Raw genomic sequence first — 27,992 nt, 5'->3', positions numbered from 1 at the left:
ATGGCTATTGGCAGGGTAACTACTAATGGCAACATCTCACATAACCCGTGAACAAATCATATTGTTCACAGAGCTTTACCATGAACTTACATTCTTAGAGTGCTTAAAACACAGCGGATCCCAAACTCTGTCCCTATGGAGGAAAGTTACCAGCAGAGAACACTAATGAGCCTAAGTTTCTTTCCAAGCATTTCCAGGGTTTCAAACACGACAGGTATCGAGCAGCAGAGTGAACTCTGATTAAGGGAATGTTTTCTCCCCTCTGTCCCCCGTGCTGTGGTGGATAAATGGGCGCCTCCCCCAACAGCTTCATTTCGGCCTGCCGCAGGGAGCGCTGCGAGCAGCGGCGGCTCCGCGCGGGCACCGGCGCCAGGCGCGCGCTTACGCGAGCCAGCATGAATGCCCTTGATCGCAGTGGGGAGGCCGGCGGGCGCGACACGTCGGGTGCCAAAGGCAGCCCTCTAATGAGCGAGCGGTTCCGGCGGGGCGGGAGAGGCCTCAGGCTCTGCGGGGAGCAGCGCGGCGCGCAAGGCGCGGCCCGAGGCGCGCGGCGGCGCGCTCTCCGACACAGGTGACCGAGCAGTGAACCGCGCGCCGCCAGCCGCCCTTTGTCTGCTCGCGCCGCCGCGGCTCAGCCGCGCCGCCCGGGGCCTCGCACTGCTGCGCACCGTCCGCGCAAACAAAGGCGGGCAGGGGCTGAGGCGCAGGGCTGGCCTGCGGACCGCCACCTCCCCGCCGCAGCGCCGTTTTATTCGAGGCGGGCACTTGCTCACAGAACTGAATACCGGAAAACTCATCTTAAAAAAAACAAAAAAAGATAAATACGTCACTAACAAAAACAGGCGTTCAAAACATGATTGCTCAGCATGTTGTAGAGATTTCAAAACCGTTAATAAAAAGTCATATTTTTACATACATTCTTTTCTACCTAAAGGCTAAAGCTAAATACTAAGCTCTTTAATAAAAAGGACTATTAATACTGGACTAAAAAAGGACTAAATATTAATACTGGACTAAAATAAAAGGACTATTAATACAGCAACTACTAGTGCAAAGATTCAAATAAGGCAAGGGCTTTTACACATATGTATTTATGTGTACGTAGCTCTTACTATGATCTGTACCCAAGTATCTTTCTAAGATATATACATAGCTTTATTTTCTTAAATCACATTGTCGCTTAGGATACAGGCAAGCACAGAAGTCTTGGGAAGCAGAATTCAGCTGGCCAGTGGGGCTCATTTCATAGCTTATTTAGCAATAGCTGAAATAAAGAAGCTTAGTTGTCTTAAAAGCTAACAGCATCAAGAAACAGATAACTCACCTTAAAAAAAAATCAGGTAGTGATGCATTACTAACTGCAAATTTTATCAGATAAGCAAAGCTACTGTATAAAAAACAGGATATGGCGTGTACATGCTACACAATAATGGCCAATATTAACATATCACTAATGTAAACAAACTTTGCCCCCCTGCTAAAAGCTTTCAAAAGTGGGAATATTAAAAATGAATTAAAATCTACAAGGCTACACTCTTCTAACATGACATCTTCTGCATGACATTACTGGCATCATTACTAATAATATTACTATATTCAGCACTGTCCAATTTTCAAGCACCTTTTCAAAAGGAATTTAAATTCTAGAAATGAAATATTGGAAGCATTAAAAAAAAACAAGATTCATGTAAAATTATATGACCCTGATTACTATATAGTAGTAGCCTTTTCAATGGGAAAACACTTTTGGTCCTTACAATGTTCATTTCACAAGCTAATGTGAATTTTAACTATTTGCTTTCCTCTCAGTCTTCAAGTGGTATGAGACAAAACAAATATTATTCCAAACTGGCTTCTCACACCCAACAGTTTTCGATATTTTGTTTAAAAGTATTTTTTTAAATTGGCTTAGAAGTATATTATCTTTACCTTATCAGTAATATTAAAGGGTCTACTAAAACAATTTAAAAAACAAAAAAAAACTCCAATGACATGAGTTATACTTATTTTTACTTTTAAAAAAACTACCCTAACTGGAATAGATATGAAATTTAAAAACAAAAACACACCACTAATCAATGCAAGAAATACAGTCAAACATCACCTTAACGAAAGAAAGGCACGGAAAGCCGAGAAAACCTTGGTATTTATATTCAAGGGGGACTTCTGGCAGGAGAAGCCACAAAGGCAAAGAGCTAGGAAGGTGCAGGAGGCACAAAGCAGGTTTAAGAAGCATTTCACTTTAATAAAACCCCTTTAACTGGCACAGGGGGAAAGGCTGCTCAAGGCCCCAATCTCAAGCTGCTGATGCCACCCCAAAATCCCAGGGAAGTTAGTTTTGTGCAAATAAAAACTACAAAATATTACACAAGGATGTCAGCTTGTAGGCAACAGCCAGAGCTGGGGTGGCGGAGGGGGGAGTATGTGAAAATTCAGCTTAGCTTTCAGTTTGTCCTCAAGCACACTAACTTAAAATCATTTGTAAGAATCTGTACTTTGATGAAAAGAGGAATTTTGGCATCAAGAAAGTTAAAGCACAGAGAAAGTGTTTCACCTATTAGCAAACAGAAATAATTGCACTAGTAGTGAATGTAAACATTGGATATGCATGACTGCAGTTTGTTATCCAAAAAATCTCATTTCATTGCTTCCTCATTTTTCTTCTATCCTATTGCTACCAATTCCCTTTTGTCGATAAATATTTTGGAAGCTCTAGAGATTTGAGGTAAAGGGAAGAAAGAGTTCCAAAATGCAATGTGAACTAACAAGTGCAATCTACAAACTACGAGAATGAGGTAACTAAACATTTTAATTTATCCCTGGTTGCCCAGATAGACATAGGCTTAAAATAGTCTTTAGAGTTACTATGAACTCTGGCTTTGGAAGATTTTTGGGTAGCTGGCTTTTAAGAAGCTCTCTTCTACATACATAAGCCATAAAAGCAGTACTCAAGCGGAACACAGCATTGAAAGCCTTTCTTTATCCTCCCCCATAGCCATACTTCCCCCTTCTCGCCTGTTCTCCTTCAGAGGAAAGTGAAGCATTGCCCTCTAGAGGAAATACATTATTCACTGGAACAGCATTAGAGCAAGATTATTTTTGGGAGTTAGTCCCCAAATCCTCTTTCATCTTCAGTTGATTACTATGAAAAATGCAAGGGTAACCATTCAGTACACTCCACAATTTCCATTTCCTCCCCACCCCCTAAAAGTAACCATACAAATAAAACATACTAATGAATTTTCTTGCTACAAAAAAATGCCATTGCACTTTAGTATGACATACTGTTCATTGAGATTGGTTTTACAGAAGGGTTTTAATATACTTACCATATTGGTTACATACAACAAAATTGAGAGCTCCTTGTTCAGAGGATGAGGAGAGGGAGGGGAAGAACAAACAAACCTAAGGGTGGGTGTTTTTCTTTTTTTTTTTTTTTTAAGGGAAATTTTCACTTACTGTAGACAGTTTCTGTGATTACATCCAGTAACTGAAATTGCTGCTCTAACTGATCTATTGCTCCCATCTGCTCTGGTGCCTCCTTGTCTCCAACAGTGCTTCCCTGCACAGAATACGGGACAAACTATTTCCCCTTTCACCTTTTTTTGGCCTAAGGACCTCCAGTCCACATGCTACTACGACACAAGACTATAAATAATCTTGTAGCACACCACAAGGGAAATTATATAAGGAAAAAAAGCAGTAATCAGGCTCCATATTATGTACTTATTTGTAAAAACTACCTTGATCTCTTTTACAGGTACAAGAAGAACAAAAATACATAGATGACCAGGCATTCATGTGGCCATGACAAGGAGAACACAGCTGAGAAAACGGCCATGCCAGCAAAGCTAAGTTACACTAATATGCATATATACACACACACATATATATATATTAAAATATATATATATATCCTCTCCCATGCATAAGGAGGAAAACAAATCTGTTGCAAAACTAGTTGTGTTTCACCTTTAGATCTACCTAGTAGAATAAAGGTCAGATCAGGTAACACTAAACTCTACAGTTCTTCTCAGTTTGGTGGAGGTATCACTACAGACCAGCCCCAGATGACCTCCTCCAAGTCTGCTCCCCTTCCTAATAAGTCCTCTGTCAGACAGGTGCAACAGACAGGGGAAAAAGAAACTCACAATCCTATGCTTAAAAATTAAAGAAAATAAAAAAGAAAAAAAATCACAGGTCATCAATATGAAGAGATGCAGCTACAATATCCAACCACCACTCTGGTTTAATCAAGTTTTTATGCATATTATCAGGATTCACAGCATACTTGAATCAACTCTCCTATCACACCTTGGAAATGTCTGCTCCAAGGAGCACAGAGGCATCTTGGGGATACAACCGTATTTTCTACTCAAGCTTATCTATTCAATAGGCAAATGGTGATTCAACTGCAAAAAAAACTAATTTGTTTGAATCTCATTTTTGTTTCTGTTTCAAGAAAGTGAGAAAAAAAATGGCATAGACTGCAATATCCTCTGTTCAATTAAGAAAATGCAACATAGAATCAGCTACAGAAAATGTCATATCACAAACCTTCAGGCATCTTTATAGAGATTTTAGAGATACACAGATGTTTTATAGAGATTAGTATCACTTTCCATTATGTCTGAATGACTACAAATTATATAACAAAAAAAAAATCACATTCTTAGGAATATTTCCAACAAAGAACTGCCACAAGCTAAAGTTTATTAGCCCTCTCTCCCCCTCCTTTATTAAAAAAAAAAAAAAAAAAAAACTTCAAAGTGCCAAAAAACTGGCAAGTGTTTAAGATGAAGTTCAGGAAGATCCTGAGCACTCAAGTTCCACTGTTCTATATTCCAAGGATTTTGAAAGCCTTTTTTCTTTCCCCTTCGATTATATCAGCAGTAAATATTAATTGGCTGAATTGTCAGGCTTTTATGGACATTTGTCTAAATAAAAACTAGTTATGTTTGGAGGTATGTATACCTGCATGCAGCTGTACACTCCTGGTTTCACTGTGAGCTATAAACAAACAGCTAACAATTTTGTTTAATAAAGAAAACTAAATTGTAGCCTTCACTTACCATGTAGCTTTCCATTTGGTTAACATGAGTCCTATGTGCATGCAATCAAATCCAAGTATTTTATCAGAGAAGGTGAAAATCATGCTCACCCAACTGCTTTGCTCAAATACATAATAACTGAATAAATGCACTAAACTACTATAAATTAGTTTCATTTTTATGTAAACCATTAATAACAAAAAAGTCACCTTTAATATAAAAAGCAATTTAACACTTCATATCTACCTGAACACCATTTTTGTCAAGTTCTTTACCACTGCAACCCAGCATGAAAATAGGACAGTCCACTGAACACTACAATATGCAGATATCTAAATGCAAAACCTTATTTTTAGGTTTCCTGAATTTATGACCATACAAGAAGAAAAATCCTTTTACAATTCCTCAAGAGGAACTCTCCTGAACTTTTATAACCATTCCTTGTTCCTTTATTCCTTAAATTACCAGACTGAGGTTCAGAATTGTGTCTTTCATAAAAATTTGCATACTTTCTATTTAAGCTCTTGCATCTGTCTTTTCCTATGAAGGGTATATACTGCCAATTATTGTTTGTAGCATTGGGGTTTTTTTATACATTGAAATATACACTTTAATTGAAGACAAACATGAATATACAATCCCTGCACCATATTTCATGCATTTTGATGCAGAAAGGGGAGTAGATTGCACAAAACAGTGGTGCTGCACCAATAAATCCAGCTGGTAACTAGTATCTTACTGTAACTACGAGATAAAAACCAATGATAACAGTATATATTAAAAAAAACTAAAAAAAAAAGCTAGTTAGCTTAAACACAAACCCACCCTATAGAGCATAATATTCAAATACTGAGCAATTAATAACTTTTATTCATTTTAAGTTTCTCTTATAAAGAACAGTCATCATTGGCTGCAGTATAAAAGAATAATACAAAAGAAAAACTTATTTAACTGTCCCCTACAATTTATCAAATTCAAAATACAACTCATAATTCTGAAAAACATATTATCCTCTACTGATTAATAAGTGCAATTAAAAAGTACAAACAATCAGCAATCATAAAAAAGTTGCACTTTTCCCTGTTGAAATAGTTATGCAATCCCTTTCGGTGGCTTGCTTTTTTTTTTTTTTTCCTGGAGACAATACAAAACTGCCACTGACCTCAAACTTTTCAAATTAGATGGTATTACTGAAAACTAATGAGAATCTACTTGAAGCAAACCCAGACAAATGGCTTCCGGAGTTTCTTCCTCCTCATTTCCTCCAATTTCTTGTTCCCTATCTATATATACACACTACACTATACATGTGTATGTATATGAGCGTCAAGCAGTTCAAGCGCCATCAATAGCACAGACTCTGTTTAACCACAACCCTCTCGAAAGATTCAAAACTCATTATATGTTTTGGCCTTCTTTGTATGTTGGTCCAAGGAACTCCTCCTTGGAGCATGATTTCTGTTTCTAGTCAAAACTGCCATGTTTAGAGTATTCCAGGGAAAAAAAAAAAAGAGAGTTAAGAGTCTGTGCTATTGATGGCACTAAAATTCCTAGATCAAAATAGTGACCTAAATGAAACTAAATTGTACGCTGTTGCCATCTCCCATGTACAACTCCTACAAACAACATAAAAATAAAAAACACACAACTTAAACGCATAGTAATTCTAACTTTGTCAAGCGCTGGTAAAAAACCAACAGCACTTCAAAAAGGCACTGACATAGGAAACACGCCCTTCCAATAAATGCACAGCATACCAAATAAGCTAGAAAGGCAAAGCAAACAGCTTCCAAGTTGTTCTTATCTAAAGAAAGAATACCATTAGTTAAGTATGTTGTACAAAAAAAGTGGTTGAACACTCAACTGTACGCTGCCACCAAAAAAATGAGTTGGCAGTGGCCACCATCTCGATGTAAACAAAGATTACAGCATGACCCAGGAAATTCTCTTCAATAATAGTGATAAAAAAGAGCCAAAATGCTGTCATCAACAATTACATTCAGGTATCTCAAACAGTAAATATATTGGATGCATCTGAGAACAGCCTTGACAAGTCTGAATTAGTGTCCAGCGTCACTCTCAACTCCTCACATAGATCACTTGCACCCAACATCATCCAGGAACCACAGGTACACTCTTCAGACACACAAAGATAGGGACTAAAGCTCTAAGTAGCTTAGAGTCAGGGCAGAACAAAGCTGGAAAAGAAGACAGCAAGGTAGCAGAATGATTATCTGAAGGAGGCCAAGGCAATGGATATGAAAAAAATGGATTTGGGGGTCATAATATCAATTCATTCTGCCAAGTAGCCTGTCACGCCCAGTATATATAATAATAATAAATTATTATTATATATACTTAAATAATAAACTGTCACAAATAGTTTCTTAGTAACAAGCAAAATTTGGTTTTAAACTCATCCTTGAGCTTCAGCACACTACAGCAGTGTGGGAATCTGAAAGAGCTTCAAGGAACAAGCCGTATCATCTTCAGTCTCCAAAGTGAAAGTACCCTCACAAGGAAGGAAGGAGGAATAGAAAGAACTGAGAAGCAAAGGTTCCAGAAGCAAAAGTTCTCTCCTTCTGCAGCCTCCCTGCCTCCACAGAACACGCTTGGGGATAGAAGACAAGTGGCAATAAAACCCTGGAGCTGCTTCCACAATTCCGGAAAATTGTGAAAAGAAAGAGACACACCAGGCTAAAGAGGCTCCAAAATTACCCCAGGAAAAGAAGAAATGCATACGCAAGAGAAAGTGGGGACCCAGCTCACAGCAATATGGAGGATACCACTTCAGTATAGCAGATACATTTAAAGACAGATGATTTGATCTTTACTTTTTCAAGTTTTGGGGAGAAAGCTATCCCTTGACTTTGAATCCCTGTGGATAGTGAAATTTCAGTTGTATTTCATTAATACAGCTCTTCATATTCTTTCAAACCACCAAAATTTTATTCATTTAAGAGAAAAAAGGAAAAAAAAAAGGAGGGAGGGGAAGAAAAAATAAGAATCATCTAAAAATTCAAGTGGTCTCAAGAACACTGACAGGAGAACAGAAGGGGCAAGATACAGGTCATACAGGTTATCTTTCACCACAGCACTTCTAGAAAGCATGTCTGATTTGATAGCATAAAGGAACACATGACCAAAATGCACTCTAGTTGAATAAGGCCTGAAACACGTTTTAGCTTTTTTTCTACACTGAGTTTTGTGCATGCATTTTATGCTACTGTCTCAGACACCTGCTTGTTATAAATATACTGAACGCTAAACTATTTGGAGTCTTCTATTAAATCAGAAGGCTATAGTTGCTACACTTCCTTTCAGTGCTAGGATTAATACAAGAGTAGCTGGCCAGTTACAGAGCACAGCAGAGCCAGCAAAAACATTCCCATATTTACATACTCCAGCATCAGAAAGTGTCTCATTTATACCATGCCCAGAACCACAAAATTTATCAAACCCATTTCCAGACTTTCTCAATCGAGTAAAAGTTGTATTTCCAAAAATATTTTGTTCAGTTTTGTGCTTCATTCGAGCATCATGAGCACACAGCTTTTACATGTTGAGAGTCAGACTCCTGGATTTTCCTAAGTTAGAAGGCACAAACTCCTGATCCACAGATGTCTAGAAACTGGGCCACAAATGATCCACTCCTCATTCAAAGTGCGGTCAATTTAAAAGAGATAGTAAAACATAAATCAGCAGATTCGCCAGAGCAAAAGCTTTCACCTTGTCCAAAAAATCAAATGTCTACCTAGGAAAAATGCTTCCTCTCCATCCTAACAATCAAGCCCTCATATCTGTATTTTGCCTTTCCAGTAGGATAAAAAATTTGAAGTGCAGTAATTAACAGGATACCTCAGCACTGGCACATGCTCATTTCACACACTTTTTTTTTATTATTTTTCAATGGTTTTATACTTAGAATTTTGATTAACAGTTTCTATAAAAGTTCTTTCACTAATTTACCATTTCTGTGATAAGACCATTATTTTGTCTTTTTCATCCAATTTCATCGTGTTTTTAAGAAACATTTGCCTGAGATAATACTGAATTTTCTAAAGTTTCTTTCTTCAGTCTCAGGAAGTTGATACGGATTTTCAGCCTAAATAGCGAAGCAAACTCCTGGAGAGGTATACATTCCAGTACTATATTTTCCTTGTATATTCAGATTCCTATAGCAGAATTAAAACTCACTTGGTCATATTTCAAACCAAGAAGTTCTCAGCTATATAACCATCTTAATAGCTGTTCGGATTTTTTTTTAAACTTTTTTTTTTTTTAACTTTTTTTTTCTTTTAAGTTAAAATAGGTGAAATGCCTATAGCATGAGCAATACCTAGGAACATCAATATCCAACGACAAGAGATAACTGTGTTCTTACGCCTTCAATTGAAGGAAGAGACTCCTGTAGAGTACTTGGCTGGTTCTGAAAAGTTTTAAGATAAAATATGGATTTGTTTACATGCAGTTATGTGTGCATGTTAATTGTTATATTAATTGTTATATTAATAACAATTAAAATGTTATTAGCAACTCACTTGAGAGTTCATGCTTCTTCAAAGACATTGCTTAAGAACTGAATTAGGAAGCCAACTGCAATAAAACTATCCACAATAGATTTCATAGTAAAATAACAGCTAAAAGCAAACGAGCATAACAATCGTATCCAAAGAGCTTAACAAGTTGTTGCTTCTCAGATTTTAATTATAACTCCTTACCTGACTGGGAGTACCATAAAATATGTTCCAATGCAATGAAGATCAGTTAAACTAAATAAAAGAAGCTGAGTTTGAACTCATAATTGCAAGAATTCTCAGAGATGCCAAAATTTACTTTGATCTCTAATAAAAAATAAAAGTGCTTTAAAAGTCCAATAAAACATGCAGAACAGCAAGCTCTTCAAGAACAAATTTGTCATTGTTATTTCATAAGATTAGGTTAAATATCATTTTGACAATAATAGCATGTCTATAGACCACCTGTAAACAAAACAAAACTAGTTTTGATTCGCAAAATTAGTAATGCTGCCAACTTCAATTTCCAGTTTAATTGCCTACTTCAATATGATTGAGCATCTGATATGAAGGATAAGTTCACCTGTCTGACTGAGAGGAAAAGAATAAAACAGCTCATTTTTAATACAGGGGTTTGGAAGAATATGCTTTATATTTATATTTGCATTATCGTTTAACTATGCCCGCACTAAATAAGTTGAGTCCCATATAGCATACAGGCATTCATGCCAACAGCTGAAGACATTCAAGCTTGCTGATACTCAGAGGAGAAACCTGATCTCCCTGTGTAGTCAGCACCGTCTCCAGTGTGGAACTCCTGCATGCCAGGGGTCTGCTCACAGCTAGCTGTCACTCGTTTCATCTTCCAGCTAAAGCAACTCAGCTGCTTTCATGAACACAGTTGGCTGAAAGTGTTGCCCTGCTAATGTTTAAGAATGTATACAAGGTATACAAAGATACTCCAGAAAGTAACTCTCAAATTAACTCAGCGTCCATGTTACTTCATACATGAGAAAGAAAGAGGAGCATTCAGCAAAAGTAATTTCCTTTAATGCTCCTAAAAGAAGCTCCTAAAATCCATTTAAGAGAAAGGAAAAAAACCCGATCAAGTGTCATCACTTATTTGTCTTCACAGCTGCAAGCAAGCGAGGCCCTGACTCTACTAAAACTCTCCTCAGTATGCAGGTTTCTGAGAGCCATCAGAATAGGCCTGAATTGCAAACTATGAGTCCAAATTCTTACTTCCCCCCCCCCCCAACCTGCTTATCTCTGATATATGGCATTTCTGTGTTCTTTACACAGAATCACCCAAACTTAAGCTTACTTTGGTATCACAATTAGGAACAGTAGCTACTGCTTAGGCAGTCTGCCAACATTCAGCTCAATAAACTTCATATACAAATTGCTTTAAAACAACTTGTGTAGTGCTTGAGGTAGGCATACACTCTTTGGGAACATCTTTTTAAAGAACATTTTATTAAAGAATCATTAATGATTTTCAAGCAAAAAACGTTTCCAGAGGTAATATTCTGAGGCAAAACAATTACTAGGAAAATAAAATATATGAGCTGTTAAATCCACCTTGTAATATTTACTTTTCACTTTACATTTCAAATTATGGACTTGTAGCATTCCATAGACCATAGGAGCAAGTAGTATAAATGATGAGAGAACAGTTGGCATTTTTTTTAAAATTGTTAGCAAAAATTGTATCCTAAAATAAATTAAAAGTATATAGAATCCAAGAGAAGTTAAAAATCACAGCCTAACAAAATAAATTCAATAGCATCCTGGAGGATTACAGTTCTGTGACTATGTTCAAGAACACTCTCCCTCAAGGCTGGAAAGAAAGTGATTACAAAACTTTATAATCTGAAGACAGGCAGCATCACCACTGCATAATGCCAAGGCTGTCCTTGCATGCAGCACCAAAGAGAAGGAAAGAGTTCGACATTCATTTAACATGTGAAGATACAAGCAGTTAACAGCAGGTAAAATACCACTCTACATAGAGTATCTTAAAATTCAAAGACAAAGTGATTGTAACTAAAAGTCCGCATGGAAATTAAGGATATTCAAGAAAAGTGTTGTGGTTTTTTAAAAAGTCAGTATGCATGCTGCAGCTTTAAAAGATCCAAAATACGTTACCATGTTTATGTAAAGCCTAATCCTCACACAGACCAGAAGAAGAGCACTTAAACAAATTTTCAGCATATTATTTGCCGCAAAACCCAAATAATACCTGATTTGATGGTTGTAAAATTAGCAGAGAAGATAGAGACGGAAAGGAAAGCCGTAATGCATACATCATTGGCCAGAACTGGTGTTTAAACTGCAAGTTTCCTGTGTAACCAGACAGCTCCCTTATTCTCTTCTCTCCCTTCTATACAGAGATACATCTATAACCCTCACCTCCTATCTATAAAGTCATGACCCTGGTATTTTGAGGATAACTAGATGAAAAATTTTCATACTTTTATATTACTGGTAAGGAATGAGACAAAATTCTAATTTGTTAAAATAAAATCACATTATACAGCTGACTTCTTCAGTGTTCTGATCAAATTAGATAAATTATACACAATCACCTCATTACCTCATTACTTTTTGGGCACTTTTTTTTTTTAATAAAAGCCTCCAAAGGATTTTTGTTATAGCTGAAAGAAATTTGCAAATTGATTTTTCTTGTGGTTGTCTTCCTACTTTCTGATAGCTTAACTTAACATAGGCCTCTGAAGAAACACTGCCTTCCATGTATATTAATGCAATGGCATTAAAAAAATTTAGGGAATAGACAAGAAGACTGAAATACAGTCAGCATGATGAAAATTGACCTGAGATGATGCAGGACAAACATGACAGCACAAACTGACTTTTATTCTTTGATTTTATATATATATATATATATATACATGGAAGCGGAGAAGATTTGTCCAGGTAAAGCAATGCTAACTCAGCAGAAAACAGGCCAAGTAGGGATGAATTTCAAGGGATGAAATCACGTTCTGTCAACTAAACCTTTACAGCTGCAGAGGCACCACCGGGCTAGGTTCCCCAGCACCAGGTGCTGCCTCAGGGACAGTCTGCTCCGGGTGCAGATGGGCAGACCCCTGGCAGCCTGGTAGGTGGCCGGTAGAGAAGCTGTCAGGCAGAGAACCACAGCTCCTAATTTGAGGTTTTGCCATCAGGCTTGCAGAGTACTACAGCCTGCCAGCTTCCTATGCTCGGTACAGGGCTCTCTTCCCTTTTCCTTGGCTTTCCTCCAAACCATGGAAACTGAACAAAAACACTCAAATTCTTCATGCAGTTTAACTCCCCTCACCTTCATCAGGGAAGGAGGCAGTATTGAGGCTTGTTGCCAAGGAGTGAATCGCATTCCAATCTCTCCCAGTTAATTAATAAATGGGAGGTCTCAAAAGGGAGTCGGTCACACTAACTTCCTCTGCACATCACTGCAGGGCAGCACCTCAGTCGGAGACAGAGCTCACAGTCCTACCCTCCTTTTTGGATATTTAAGCAGTGATTTCAGTGACAGAGCTATCAAGAAAACTAAATACCCTTCTAAAGGAGTACACAAACCACCCATTGATTGCACCGTTCTCTGCTTACAGAAACGCTTGAAAAAGCAAGCTACCTACAATAACAATGACATACATATGATTTTACTGGGTGGCATTCATATCAAGCTCTGCCAGCCACAAATCTGAATTTACCGCTATTTAACACGCTGCACAACAAGCTTGTATCCATAAAGGCTGGACTACATTTTAACACTTCCAAACATACTATTATTTTCAGTAATTCTGTGGGAAGTATCACAACAAACACCAGAAACTTGAAGAGCTCAGAAGACAAGCCAACCTTTCCCCCTCCGAGTGCATTCAGAGCAATGTCAGCCCGATGAGGCAGAGCAGGGAAGCCTGCACTCATGTGGAAAGAAACCCTCGCTAATGTGCTTCAGGAGCACTAAGCTTCACACGCTGCTTGCCATGAGCATTAAAATAATGGCATGCTTTGTGAGCCCTACAGTTCCTAACAATAAAAAGTATGAATAGTGGGCTAAATGGGTATTTGGGGAAAGATTTAACAGTGTTAAAACTTTTACATCATTTAATTAGAATTGAAAAGTTCCCATATTATCTACCCTGAAAACATACACTCCCTTGCTTTAGAGGCCTTTCAGAAGGGTATTTTCAGTCATAATAAGGGAATGCAGCCCAGCTAGACCTCACACATCTTGGATGAGCTACAGCCCTGATGCAGAGCAAGTCGTATGACCGCCAACTGTGTTGAAGCTTGAAGTTACCAAATGCCAGACCCCAACAAATGCCAAGTGTTGATTTGAAATTTCAGGTATAAACATGCAGGTGACATATGTGCATTGCTGCAAGCTTACTATATACACACAGTAAACACTTTTCTTTTTTCTCTTTTTGGCAATTCAGACACACTAGCAGTTAACTGAACTAGGAACTGTAACACTACCAAAGTCTATTCCCTGAAGAGTTATTACTGATTTTCATTTAAAAAGGGACACCTGCAGCAATAAAATCATAAGCATTCATATGTATCTTGAGAACAGCGGTTTCCTAACACTGCTATGAATGAGCCTAGTATATGAACTACACTGTTCAAGCCTTACTTTCAACAAGAGCTCTGGGGGATTTATAAACCTACCTTCAGAAAGGAATGTGCAGGATTTGTACACTTGGCATAGATTGTGCTATTCATTAGATTTTTTTTTTTCCAAAAACAAACATGGGCCATTTCTGTCCCCACACTTATCATCTGTTTCTATTTATATACACAGTGTGTCAAAGCCACAATTTTCAAATATATATATATATAGAAAAAAAGTGGTGTTGCGATGCACATTTTTTGTAATAAAATCAGCATCCCGCTAGGAATAAACTAACCAGTCAAAAATAATCACACTTTTGTAGTTCTCATTAATTCCATTACATCTATGCAGACTCCTGGAGAATGTATGTTTTTTGACTTAAGCTCACATGGAATTTTTAAGAAAGACTCCCCTAAAAAAAAAAAGTAAATTTTATATCTTAGTTTATGAGTTGAAGTTTCAAGGTGCTTCCTTGCAAGTCCAGACTGTTTCTGTGCTTTAAAGAAGTGGTTTTATATTAACAATATTTAACAAGATCTGCCACAGCTAGAATCCTAAGCACAGTAGCAGTAGCTCATACCAGAAAGTGTTTTAACATGCAGGTTCTTAAATATTCTCCAGACCAGAGCAAAACCCTACGGCTAATATTCCTTGTCAATAGGTAGGAATATGAAGTTCTGGGTAGTATTATTCAAACTGCAGGCCTTCTAATTAACTATCAGTACAATGAATAAATGAATATCCTCTTTCTCACCTTGAGATAGTTCATTTGGAAACCTGCCCCATAGGCACATGCTCCCAGTGTTCCGAACAGAAACACTTGGCTGATATATCTCCTCTTCCAAGGCTACTAACAAACCCAGCTCAAGGGGAGCCAGAGAACAAACCAAGAAGAGATGCAGATCCTCAGCAGTGCAAGGCACTATTTGCCTCACAACTGACAGCTCTGTGCACCTGCATGATGGGCAACACCTGCGAGCAAGGGTGGAATGTTAGCAGGGAGCAAGAAACCAGACAAACACAGTGCAGAGGAGGTTTAGAGAAAAAGACCCTGAATAACTCAAGCAGAACTATCCCGGACAAGTTGGTCTGTTCCAATACATATACAGAACGAGATCTAATAAGCTATAATTATTTACCCTCACTCTTAATCGGGTGCTGCACTCTAACTGCTACAGTGCTAATTAGTCATTGACTCTCTCCTTCAGAGGTACCAGAAATCTACAGCTGATCATCACACCTGTTCCATAGTAAAATACCATCATTTAAAAAGGATAAATAGCACTGCTAAAGCAAAGGGATGGATATGGTACAGGGGCTTGCACAAGCTAAAGAGATGAGGACATCGGGTCATCTGGTTTCAATAAAGAATAAAAATGAGGCGTTTGGAGGAACGTGCAACCCGTGGGCTGAGGCAAACCCACCTCCCACTTTGACTTGTAAACTGCTGTCCTACAGAATTTCAACACAAAAGATGCCATTCCTTGGACCTAAAAGGTCTGTACCTCAAGCTAGCGTAACATACGCATAACACTATCTTGCATCTTAAACGAGTGGAACGTTAAAAACACAGTTTAAGAAAGAGGAAAAAAAACAGTTTTTTATCAAGTTAACAGAAAAAGTTCCTTTCACAATTTAAAGACCTAACAGATCTGGAAAATAAAGAAGGAAAAGGTAAAAGTTCACAATGTAATTTTTACAAAGTAACTGAGTTCAAGATGTCGAGGCCATCATTACCCCTACAGGGTAATAGAATTTAAGCTCTGACCACTGCAAGTGAACAGAAAAACACGGGTGGACATCAACACCACCAGACCTCAGGGTCAAGTACACAGATATATTTAAACAGAAGTTACACACCTGCGTGTTACACACCAACTAGGTATTTGAAGGACTCCCTCAGAGGCTGCACCGTGGAAGAGGGACACGAGCACTACAAGAACAGGTTTCAAGGACTCCTTGCCAGAGTGGCCCACGCCACGCCACGCCACGCCACGCCACGCCACGCCACGCCACGCCACGCCACGCCACGCCACGCCACGCCACGCCACGCCACGCCACGCCACCGACCGTTACAACCGTTACTTCGCCTCGTGCCTCGAGCGGGCGCCTCTTGAGGCAGCCGGTCCTGGCAGGTGCACGCGGCGCTCTGGATGGCGGCGGGGAGCAGCCCCAGACAAACACCCCATCCCCCCCCACACACACACACATCCAAGCACCCACCACGGCGGGCTGCGCAGCGCGCTCCGTCTCCCGCAAGGATGGCAGGCGGCCAGATCCCGGAACTATATGCAGCTGCCAGGACCGGCGTCGGCGCCGGGTGAGCGCTCTGCGCAGGCGCGGCTGGCTGCGCAGGCGCGGCGCGGCGCGTGGCGGCGGCGGGGAGCGCCATGGGGAAGCTGAACGCGGTGACGCTGCGCTACCTGAGCCGCGAGCACTTCAGGGTCCTCACGGCGGTGAGGGGAGGGCGCGCGCGTGGGGACGCCGAGCTCAGCAGGGCCCGGCGCGGCGCGCGCGCGGATGGGTGACCGGGCGGCGGCAGCGCGGCCCGCGGGGCCTGACCTGTCTCCCTGTCTGCCCCTGCAGGTGGAGATGGGCATGAAGAACCACGAGATCGTCCCCGCGAGCCTAGTGGCCACCATCGCCAGCCTGAAGCACGGCGGCTGCAACAAGACGCTGCGGGAGCTGGCCAAGCACAAGCTGGTGGCCTACGAGCGCACCAAGGGTGAGCGGGGCGGCCTGGCCCGCCCGCACCGAGGTAAGGGGCACTTAAACCAGGACACGTAGCGAAGACTAACACGTTCTGCCGTGTGTCCCCGTCCAGCCGTGCAGGGCTACCGGCTCACCAACGCCGGGTACGACTACCTCGCCCTGAAGGCGCTGTCTTCCCGGCAAGTCATCGCTTCCATTGGGAACCAGATGGGCGTCGGGAAAGAATCAGGTAACCTGGAAAATGTACGGGACGTTTCTTAAGCAGAGAGCGCTGCGGTGGTGCCTTTTTCTAGAAAGGCAGTGAAGTTTCGTCTGAACGCACCAGCTCGCCTGTCAGACCTTGAAGGCTCAGGAGTCACTGCTGGGAATACTGCTGCGTGACGGTGCTGGTGCATTCCACTGTTTCTCTTTAGAAGATTATCCTTTGACTTTAACTATAACAACTGCGTTATTCCTGTATTGTTACTTCAGAGGAAACTTCACAGGCAGATGGCTTTTGTCTGCTGCTTAGTGAAGAATTTTGAGCAATTTGTACGAAAAGATAACCTTAGCTCTTCTTGTTGCACCTAATAATGAGATAGGGGGTTAAAATACTGCCAAAACTGTTGAAACATGCCATTTATTTCCTTTGTCTTCCAGATATTTATATAGTTGCAAATGAAGAGGAGCAGCAGTTTGCACTGAAGCTGCACAGGCTTGGAAGAACTTCCTTTCGCAACCTTAAAAATAAACGTGACTACCACAAGCACAGGCATAAAATGTCATGGCTGTATCTGTCCCGGCTAGCAGCAATGAAGGAGTTTGCCTACATGAAGGTGGGTGGCTCTTAGATACACAGAGGATTAAACACATGCTAAAGTTTGAAAACAGTGTAAGACTTAAGTAACAGAAGCTAAATTTATGTTGCTATGGTGCATCAAATGAGTGACAATCTTTGCCTCAGAAAAGGCTAATAGGAGAGCATCATTAATCTGTGATGTGGTGTAATGCTTGCTCTTACTATGTAAGAAATGAACTTCTGCCTTATGGAAACTCTCTCTGTTTGCTGAATTAACAAACCAGACAGAACTGAGTGGTCAGCAATTTAAAATGTGATATCTTTTTCCAATGCCTGCCACACTTCCTAGTATTCTGTGTTGATTACTTGGGCTGTCAGTCTAGATTCTGTGTTTTATTTTCCATTCTGTGTTTTATTTTTCCTCCAAATGTAAAATAATTAAATTGTAGACAAGATAGAAGCATGTTTAGTGTCTAAACTTATGAATGTGATTTGGCTTTGCAGTGAAAATTCAGAAGGATGTCACGATGCCTTCCTACTTGAGCCTGTAGTCTGGTGCTCCTAGTTAGTATCAGGGCAATCTGCATTGTGCTGCTCCCCAAAGAGTATTTACTGCTTAGCACAGATAGGAGTTTGTTAATATATATGATGTTTCCTTAACCATTTACTTTAATTTTTCAACGTATTGTTGTCTTTTTCCAGGCCTTGCATGACAGAAAGTTTCCCGTTCCCAAACCTGTAGACTACAACAGGCATGCAGTAGTTATGGAACTTATTAGTGGTTATCCCTTGTAAGTACTGAAGCTCGAGTCCTCCGTGTGACAGAAATCCTGACTGTGTTACGTTCAGTAGGTAGCAGGGTTGGGGTTTTCCTTGGCTTATGGGGCGGCTGTGACCTGCCCTTGCTGGAGTTTTCTCTGCAGCCCACACGGGTTAGGCTGCTGCTTGCAGTTACAGCTTGCTTTCTGTTAGCTACAACCAAAGAACAGGGTAGTTCTTTCGTTCAAAGAAATTACTGAAGTAGGCTGATATTTAAGTATGGAATAGACTGAAAGAGCAGTGAGGCAAAGGTGAACATGACAACTGTTTTCTGCATAGAAATAGTGTACCCTGTATGACTCCCATGTTTTGATCTTTCTTTGCCTTCAGCTCCTTCCTGTAGTAATTCAGCTAAGGTTACAGTTCACCCTTTTACAACTTTCTCTTTTGTGTACCTAGAATATCACGTATAATTACCTTTATTGTTGTTGCTTCAGGAAATGTTATCTTGAGTTGTTTAATGCCTAGAAACATTAAATATCATTGGAGCTTGTAGGTGAATAGATGGCTTGGCTTGTTTGCACAAGTTTCCACAGTTGGTGTAAACTAAAACAACCTACGTGGTTAGCCAGGCATTTGAAGGAGCAACTCTGGAACAAGGCAGATCATGTTCTGATGTAACAGTCTATCTGTAACGGGCATTTTATTTAAAAGTGACTAAACTCGAAACTTACGTGAATTGAAGAGTAACAAAGAAGAAATGCCTTTAAAATCCACTATATTCTTTCACCCAACTTCATTTATTAAATAATTGCATATCTGTGCTGTAGATAAAGCACTTGAATTCCATGTGGACATCACAGTGAAAGTTTACTGTGCTGTCACTTTTTTGCAGCTCTGACGTGAAGGAGAGGCTGCAGGGATTGAGAATTATTTCGAATACGTCCTGTCTAACAAGAAGCAGTTAACGTGACTCCCATGTTCAAAAAAGGATTGTGATATTTTATGATACAGACTTGTGGCTATGGAAAATATTGCCAGTTAATTTTAATACCAATGTATAGTGCCAAAATTGTAGACAGTGACCTGTTACAAAGCTGCTGGCTTCCATTGTACTTCTTTTGTATTATATGAAAATGATTAATTCTTAAAACACTCTAGTGCTACATTCAGACCAAAATATCTCATGAAGTAACTGTAAGTGCTGACCTCTTCTTGACCATGCTTAGTACAACAAAGCAAATGCCTTCTTTCTTAGGCTGCTTCTAAAGAGGTGAGGATCTGTATTTTGCTGTTTTGTCCTGGTAAGCTACTTTGCTTTCACTAGTGTAGGTTCTGGTTTTAGAGAGTTTTGTTTTGTCCTAAGTTAGTCTAGAAAACAGCTTTTTATGAAGGAAGAGGTAAAGAGCTCTGTCTCTTTGATTACAACAAGACCTAGTGCTGCTCCTGACAGCAGGAGGTTGGACTAGAAATCTCGTGAGGTCCCTTTCACCCTGAATCACCCCTTTTTACCCCAAGATATATTTCATCTACCTTTTACTTCATTTAAGTTTTTGAAAGTACAGGATATTTCTCTTTTATTTCACTTCAGGTGCCAAGTGCGACAATTGGAAGATCCTGCCTCTGTCTACAGTGAATTAATGGATCTAATTGTAAAACTTGCCAATCATGGTTTGATCCATGGTGATTTCAATGAGTTTAATCTCATATTAGATGATGATGACCGTGTCACCATGATTGATTTCCCTCAGATGATATCAACATCACATCCAAATGCTGAATGGTAGGTGAAAGCTTCTTAATGGCTGGTGCTTTCAAGGTAAATGTAGCAACTGACGGTAACAGCAAATGGCCAGACGTAACTCCTTAGTTTCTTAAGGCTGTTTAGATTTTTTTTCTACAACTGCTATCATGTAACACAAATATTATGACAAATCCTGTTCAATTTTTATGACTAGGGAGAAATGCCTCTAGGATCAATATGCATTTAACTGGTTCTCAACCAGAATGATGTCTTTTCATGCAGAAAAGCTTAGGAATAAACTGCATGTCAACAGATTATCTCCCTAGCTTTTGCTTGGGAGATGAGTATTAGACCATTAATTTTTAAATAAAAATACAAGATTTTGGGGGTAAAAGTTGATCACTGCAATAAATGCCGTTACCTTGACCTTGTGTTTCTACAACTCTTATTTTTTCAGGTATTTTGATAGAGATGTTAAATGTATTAAAGAATTCTTCAAGAAACGTTTCAGCTATGAGAGTGAACTCTTTCCAACGTTCCAGGATATCAGGTATAAAATACAGCAGGACTGGCTTATGTGGCAAGAAGGAATGCCATCCCTGCACTCGTGTGTGTGAATGTCAGCGTACCCCTTACCATTTTCTGTATGTAAACATAATTTGATCTTTCAGTCACATTATATTATATTCCAGCTAAAATCAAATTCATTACGTTAATTAAGTAAATAAATAAATGCTGACTGCAGAAATGGAATCTCCTGCAGTAGATGTTTGCTACTGCCAGGCTATGCTGTGGCTGACTTACCTAAAGCTCAGTTCTATCCTGTTGTGCACCATGTTTCAACAGAGTGTGCTTACCCAAATAGCTACAGTGCAACTTGTTTGTAATCCAGAATAAAATGTATTACTAGTACAGTGAAATCACATACTAAGAAAAACCTACTTGTATTTCTTCCTCAGGAGAGAGTGTTCTCTTGACATCGAGATTGCTGCCAGTGGCTACACAAAAGAAATGCAGGAAGATGATGAACTGCTTTACCCAGCAGGTCCTGATGAGGAGGATCATAAAACAAGCACATCAGAACTTGTAGAAGATCCTGAGTCTACACGCAGCCTTCCCATCTCAGATAAAGATGACGGTGGAGACGTGAATGAAGTGGATGATTTCTCTGAAAGCAGCTCCTCTAAAGGCTTGATGAATTGCAGTGAAGAGGCTGATATGACTGAAAGTACTGAAAATACACAGAGGCTGAGTATGTCCGAGTTGAGGTCTGCCTTAGAACAAGTTGAAGGGCAGCCAACCCTTTGGAACACAAATAATGATGCAGAGAGTGCTGTAATTGCTTTCACTGAGGACAAAACAGGAACTGAAAATGCGGCTGAAGTTGAAAATCAGACAGGTCCAGGAGAAGGCCCTGATGACAAGGACAATGAAGACGAATGCCCTGATCTGATTGACTTGTCAACATTAAACAAGCAATTCAGGCCTTACAGGTAAAGTTCTACATTGATTGTCTAGAAGGTTGGGTTTTTTTTAATCCCACTGCAATAAATGAGCATCTTCAAATTTATTCAGTAATGACTGTTCTTCATTCACTCTAGTTTAAATTGAAGGCTATGTTTTTCTTTTCCCTAACATTAGTGAGAATATTGTTGTTATTCTGGTTGTTCTCATGCTGGGTAACCTACTGATGGGTACTATACTGAATATGTCATGCTGCTTAGTGGGACCAGTTAATTATTTCACAGTGCAGTGTCTAATGAAAGAAGTTGTGGAAGTAATGCATAGATCCACCCTCTCCTTTCTCCCCTGTTTTCTTTTTTTTTGTGTGTGTGTATGTGTATTCGTTTGTTTTGTAGTAGATAATAGTGAAAGACTTCTTGATGGTCAAGTACTACTTCTGAATAACTCTTAGATTTATCAAGTCATAAAACACATGTTTTGAAGAATTAGAGTTAAGATTTAAAGTGTAAAGTTTCTGAAGTACTCAGATTTGTGGTGGGAATTTTCAGAAGATGACCATAAAAGGCAAAAGATGTTTATTTTGTTGCATGGAATAACATACCCATTTATGTATTTTAGAAATGAAGAGAGTATGAGTCACATTAATGAGCACAGAACCCGGACTAAAAGCATCTCATCGGTCAGCAGTGTCGGGGCCTGTTCAACCATTCCACCAGTAATTAGAATTATTTTCTAGTCTATTTTGTTAGTCAACCTTAAACTGCATGCAGTTGATAGTATTTATAAAAATGTGCGAGTGTGGTGGTAAAGTGAGTGTGATTAAAAAAGTGATTAATTATTCTCATATACAAGCAGTGTCGTAAATCCAGGGTCTGCTGTTTCCTACTTCAGTAGCCTTCTAGAATGAGACTTTACTACATGTTGTTAAGTAGTGTGTTTAATTCTGTGAAGAAGCTTTGTCTTGGACAAAGGTGCCTCTGACTGGCTATAATATTCATAGAATTTTTTTTTTTTTTTTTTTTTTTTTTAAGATAAGTTTATTGCCCTATCTTTAACATACCGTAAAAGTTACCTGCGTGCAAATGGCTTCTTTGGGTGTTGGCTAACAGCTTTTTCTAGGATTTCATCTGAGAAGAAAGCAGATGTCAACGTTAGTCGTCACAGCTCTTATTCTAGGGAATGGCCTTGGGTCTCCCCAGGGAGACAGGAACTTGGATTAGAACTGTACTGTAAGGGAAATGAGAGCCCCCATGGTCTGCCCAGAGGTCTACAGCTTCTTTTTTTTTCCAATTAATTAGAGCAAGTGTGCAGGATTTCTTGAGAGGGGGGGAAAAAGGTGATATTAAGACTTAGGGAGAAAATGCCTTGAAATTAGGCCCCTGTACCACTTGGTGGCAGCAATGGTCATGATGTTGCTGTGAAAGGTGTGTGAGCGCTTAGGGGATGTTCATTTATTCCACAGGCAGACACAAAACACATGGGATAAGCTCAGGTGGCACGAACCTAGCTCATATTCTGGCCTAAAAGAAACCCAGTAGCAGGAGAGGCTGGTTTCTAGACAGTGAGCCACACAAACAACTCTCAATCCTGCAACATCTTGCCCAACACTTCCTCAGTAACTGACCACAGCCATGCTCATACACTAAGTGAAAAGAAGATTTCTGTCCATTGTGGAATCATGTTGGAACTTTTGAGTGTTAGAGCTAAAGAAAAGGAAGTTTAATGAGCTAAATAACATTAAAAAAAAAAGTGACAAATATAAGAATTAAAAAGAATGGTACGGGATTAAGACCCACAGAGCTGCTTAGAGTCAATGCCTATTACTGCTGCCAACATTTCTGTTGTTTATACAGCTTGCTTTCTATACAGGGGAAAAACATTTACTTTTTTTTTTTTTAATGCATGTTAAAGCAATATGAGAGCATAGCAATATTTTAAAATAAAGCATGTGGAAAGAATTCTTACAGGCATATAACAACAGCATAGGTGCAATCATAACTTGGAGATTATCCTGAAAAGACCGGGTTGGGAATTATGACAAATAAGCTATTCTAAGTGAAAGGGGATATCTTACTGTGCCTGTACAAATCTTTGTAAGGACAGTTCTAATTTAGAGGAAATTATGTGAACTGTCCAAAAGGTTACATAATAAAAATGTAAATCTCTTTACTTGGAGCATTTTAATAGTTGCTTAGGCCTAGAATGGCCATGACTAGTGAGATTTGCCCACTGTGGTTGAGCACTAAGGTTTTGTGAATTAAAATTTTGAATACAATCCTTTCAGATATTCCAGACATCTGTGATACAGTTTCTCTCAGATTTTTGTAAAAACCACCAAGAAATTCTTCTGCTGTCCTTGACTGCAGGCGAGAGAAGTAAAGCAGCATTCACAGAATGACAGTTACCTATCTAACAAAAGAAGATATTAATGAGACAGTTTTAATTCTGATCAGTTCTTATGGAATATTTTTAAAGAGAATTTGCATTTTTTATTTTTTATTTCCAAAGAACTCATTGTTTAAATGCCCAATATGTAGGGAAAGATGCATTTGATGCAACTGTTTATTTTTTCTTTAATCCATATTTTAATAGTCAGTCTGCATGCGAGGTAACTGCGATGACACTGATTACTACAGCATTCTTTTCTCGAATTCCTGGACTACCTTGTATTTTTTTTTTTACTGCAATTATACTGGTCACAGCTACTTTTAAAGAATATAACTTGTGAAAATTATGCTTTCCATTTCTTGATTTATTTCCTACTGATTTGCTACTTAATATGCTACAATGCAACTTAGTTGATAGTACAATAAAGCATCACAAGGCAACTGAAATTAGGGTAAACATGAAATGAGCATAGTTAAATTCATTTAACTATTTAACTCTTTTACTGCTGCTAAAAACAAGCCTACATATTCCTCCTGTTGGACAGAAATTCTCTCCATTTATTTGGACAGCAGCAAATCTTTCATTAATGGCATAATTATTCCTTCATACACTTTTTAATGCTGTAATGGTGTAATAATTAAAAAAGGCATCCTCACCACAAAGCTACCTCAGATATAAGATAACTCATATCACCACAAAGAAATGTCATGCATGATTTTCTAATGTAGTGTTATAAAAATCAAAGTGTGTTGGTTGGTTGGTTGTATTTTGTTTGCCTTTTTCCAAGACAAGAAACACAGGCATTCAGCTAATAGGACCAATGCAGCAATCTGAGTTTCCATCTTTATCCAAATGAATCTGCAGCCAAAAACTGTTAAATAATGGCTTGATTTTTTTTTTTTTAATACTATATATAGCTATGTAGAGTGTATATGGCTCTTACACTAAGATTGCCTTAGTGCTAGATGATCTTCAGCAAGTATTGATACTCCATTTATTTGTTTGTAGGAACTGGTGAAACAGAAGATAAAACGTCAGCTGACCAAGCAACAGAAGGCTGCTCTGAGGCGGCGGCTGCAGAAAGGAGAGGCCAATATTTACACCAAACAGCGTCGAGAAAACATGCAAAACATTAAGTCCAGTTTGGATGCGGCCAGTTTCTGGGGATAACCCATGAAAATTTCCTTTAGAACATCACATATCATACACGTTTGAAAAATCATATTTTGGAGCAATAGCCCTTTTATACAATGGAATGTTATTTTCCAAAGCTAATAAACGTCATTCTGGTTCCTGGGATTTGATTGTGAGATTTTTGTTCGGTGTTTCTTGTTGAAAACAGTGGCTGTGATTTAAACTGAATGGGTAGTATGAGGTAGGATAAACAAACTAGAGTAATTACAAATCTTGTTTTAAAGGGATTGTATGGTATTAGTGAAGTTAAGAACAGTTTGCAGTGCAGAAGATTCCTCTTAGAATTTTCCCTTCTGCCTTAAAACTAATTTTTGCAAGGATTTGAAATGGAAATCTAAAAATGTTTTGCCTTAAAAAGAGATACTTCCTCAGTTTAATTAAAAATCAGAGAGATGAACCTGTTAGTGGTCAATACTGAAATAGTTAACATTCCAAGATCTCTTTTATACCTGTATAGACACCAGCAAACCATATGTAAATACCCATACTTTGAACCCAGCAATTTTCAATTATTTTCCCTTCATTCCAAGCTTTCACATATAAATCTTGCCCCAAAAAGGCACATAATAAAAACAGTTTTGTATCAACCTGGCAAGCACACAAATTTTTGAATGTGCCTCTGCATTTGCAAGTAAGCTTAGTTCCTTTGCATCTACTAAATTAGCAACAAGGATGATGATTCTGGAACTTTTGTATTGAAAAATATTACACTGACTTCCAGCTTGTATTTTCCTTGTGCCTTTTGAAGACCTTAAAGAAAAACAAACATCCGTTAAGAAAGGTATTTCAACTAATAAAACAAGGTGGTGTGCGGGGTTTTTTTTGCTTCTTTTTTTTTTTTTTTTTTTTTTTTTTTTTTTTTTTTTTTAGTACATCTTTATTTGAAGGACAGAAGTGTTTGTGAGTTCCAAAAGAGCAGGTCTGCTTTATCTATGCTCAGGCTGTAAGATGGAGCACTTCCTAGAACGCCCAAACTGACAAGAGCTTAATTTTTCTTGGTCTTTGAACATCTTAAATCTACTTTATTTGCCTGGGGAAATGAGTAACTTGGAATTTGATCTTTGTTTTTCTGCTCACAGGTCTGATAATATCTGCTCTGCCCTGTGTTCCCGCTATGTCTGATACCTCATTGGGTTGTAGCCTCCATCCTGTCCTGCAGCATGCCCTGGCTTTTGAAGTTTTAAATTTTTGTTTCATTGCCAGAATGGTAGGATGTGGTCTTAGCCAGCAGTAACATAGGGTCTTAAATATAAGCGCAGTGGGTCACTGAAGCAATGCAGCAGATAGATAGGTCTAAGGGTGCTTCGCTGCACCCTCAGAGCTGTGTGGAAAGAGGCAGCTCAATTAAGTCTTAACCTGTAAGTGATTGAAATCAAGGCATGTAGGCTTGTTTTTAGCAGCAATAGAAGAGTTAAATAGTTAATGAATTTAACTATGTACACAAATGGGAAAAATATATATATATATATTACACGTCTAGGTTCTTACCTGCTAAGAGGCTCTTTCAGCAGCATTTTAAACAGGATTTCAGAAGCATCTTTGCCCAAGATGTGCAGGCACTTCTTGGCTTCTAATTTAGAGCTTTTCTGAGCAAGTTGGTTTTTCATGTGCAATCTGAAGTCTGTCTGGATAATTGGTTCCAAAAATATACAAAGGTTGTAGAAGATTGATTCAGCTCCATCACAAAAGAAAGGGTAGTGGAAAGGTATGCTGTTTATTTTCAAAACGTTCCTTTAAAGCACCCATTAACTCTTTTAAAGGTAGTCTAATGGATGGCTGTAAGTTATCATTTCCACTTACCCTGCCACGCTAGACTCTTCTGAGACTGGAACTAGCGAGGGAGGAACTAAACCTCAAAGTTATAGCTTAATATATCTTTATTACCTCTCTTTTTTTTTTTTTTCCCTGCAAGCAGCAGAATTCCTGAAATATCTAAAGTCATCAAAGGTCACGATGAAGTTTACATATAAAATGAATTTCATAGTACTTGCTCTGTTTGAATGTCCACATCTGAAACAAAGTTTACTTTATTTAGAGTGAACTTAGGGAAAGGTAGAGGTTAAGACAATAATGTTTCTGACAAGTCTTAAAAAATTCACATATTTAGCAGCAAGGAATGTGTGGGTTAAAATGAAATTGGTTTAAAATGTGTCATTTTAAAAAGCACACAAGGTAACAGTTTGAGTGCATGTGTTTGTAGTGAAACAAGTTTTGAAAATGAATACAGAGCAGATAAACATCATTTGTACCACATATACTCATCAGATGCAACAGAATGTGTTAAAACGTTAGTGATTTGGGTACAGAGTTGTATAACATCATCTTCCAACAACTGCTACATCTGAGGATACAAGTTTGTGCTTGTGTAGAAATGCAGGAAAAAAAAAAAAAAAAAAAAAAAAAAAAAAAAAAAAAAAAGGATAGCTCATTCATTCATTCATTAAGCAACGCATTCTTTCTTTGGATTTTTTTTCCAACTCAGGAAGACAAACTAGAACCGAAATACAGATATTCTGTACCAGCACAGTGACTCTAACTTACATACAGAAGCCGGTGTGACACCTGCAAAGCAGCTGCACGTTTGTGTGTCTGCTCCGGCTCCGTGCCGGCCGCAGCGCCTCCGCCCCCGCGCAAGGGTCCCGCTGGAGACCAGCACTTCGCGGCGTTTCCACAGCGGGGAAACGCTCCGCGAGCGCGGCGCACGCGCGGCGCGCAGCTGAGCGGCGCTGCTCGCGGGCCCGCCGCCCGGAGCCCGGGGCTCGCC

At 39.1% G+C, this 27,992-nt stretch overlaps 1 protein-coding gene across 1 annotated transcript; it reads left to right on the top strand.

Moving 5' to 3' along the window:
- The first annotated feature begins 16,579 nt into the window (after nucleotides 1–16,579).
- On the top strand, nucleotides 16,580–25,304 carry RIOK2 (RIO kinase 2). The gene is made up of 10 exons (XM_026044112.1): nucleotides 16,580–16,645; nucleotides 16,776–16,914; nucleotides 17,014–17,130; nucleotides 17,541–17,716; nucleotides 18,382–18,470; nucleotides 20,030–20,221; nucleotides 20,640–20,732; nucleotides 21,142–21,675; nucleotides 22,265–22,361; nucleotides 25,043–25,304. Exons 1-10 carry the CDS (start codon nucleotides 16,580–16,582, stop codon nucleotides 25,202–25,204), a joined length of 1,665 nt encoding a protein of 554 aa, XP_025899897.1. The 3' UTR covers nucleotides 25,205–25,304.
- Nucleotides 25,305–27,992: the final 2,688 nt, after the last annotated feature.

The sequence above is a fragment of the Nothoprocta perdicaria genome, unplaced genomic scaffold (genome assembly GCF_003342845.1).
Source record: "Nothoprocta perdicaria isolate Ctin4 unplaced genomic scaffold, notPer1 scaffold_35, whole genome shotgun sequence".
In the NCBI taxonomy this organism is placed as follows: Eukaryota; Metazoa; Chordata; class Aves; order Tinamiformes; family Tinamidae; genus Nothoprocta; species Nothoprocta perdicaria.
The sequence above is the reverse complement of the archived record's forward strand: the minus strand, read 5'-3'. Positions and strand labels throughout refer to the sequence as shown.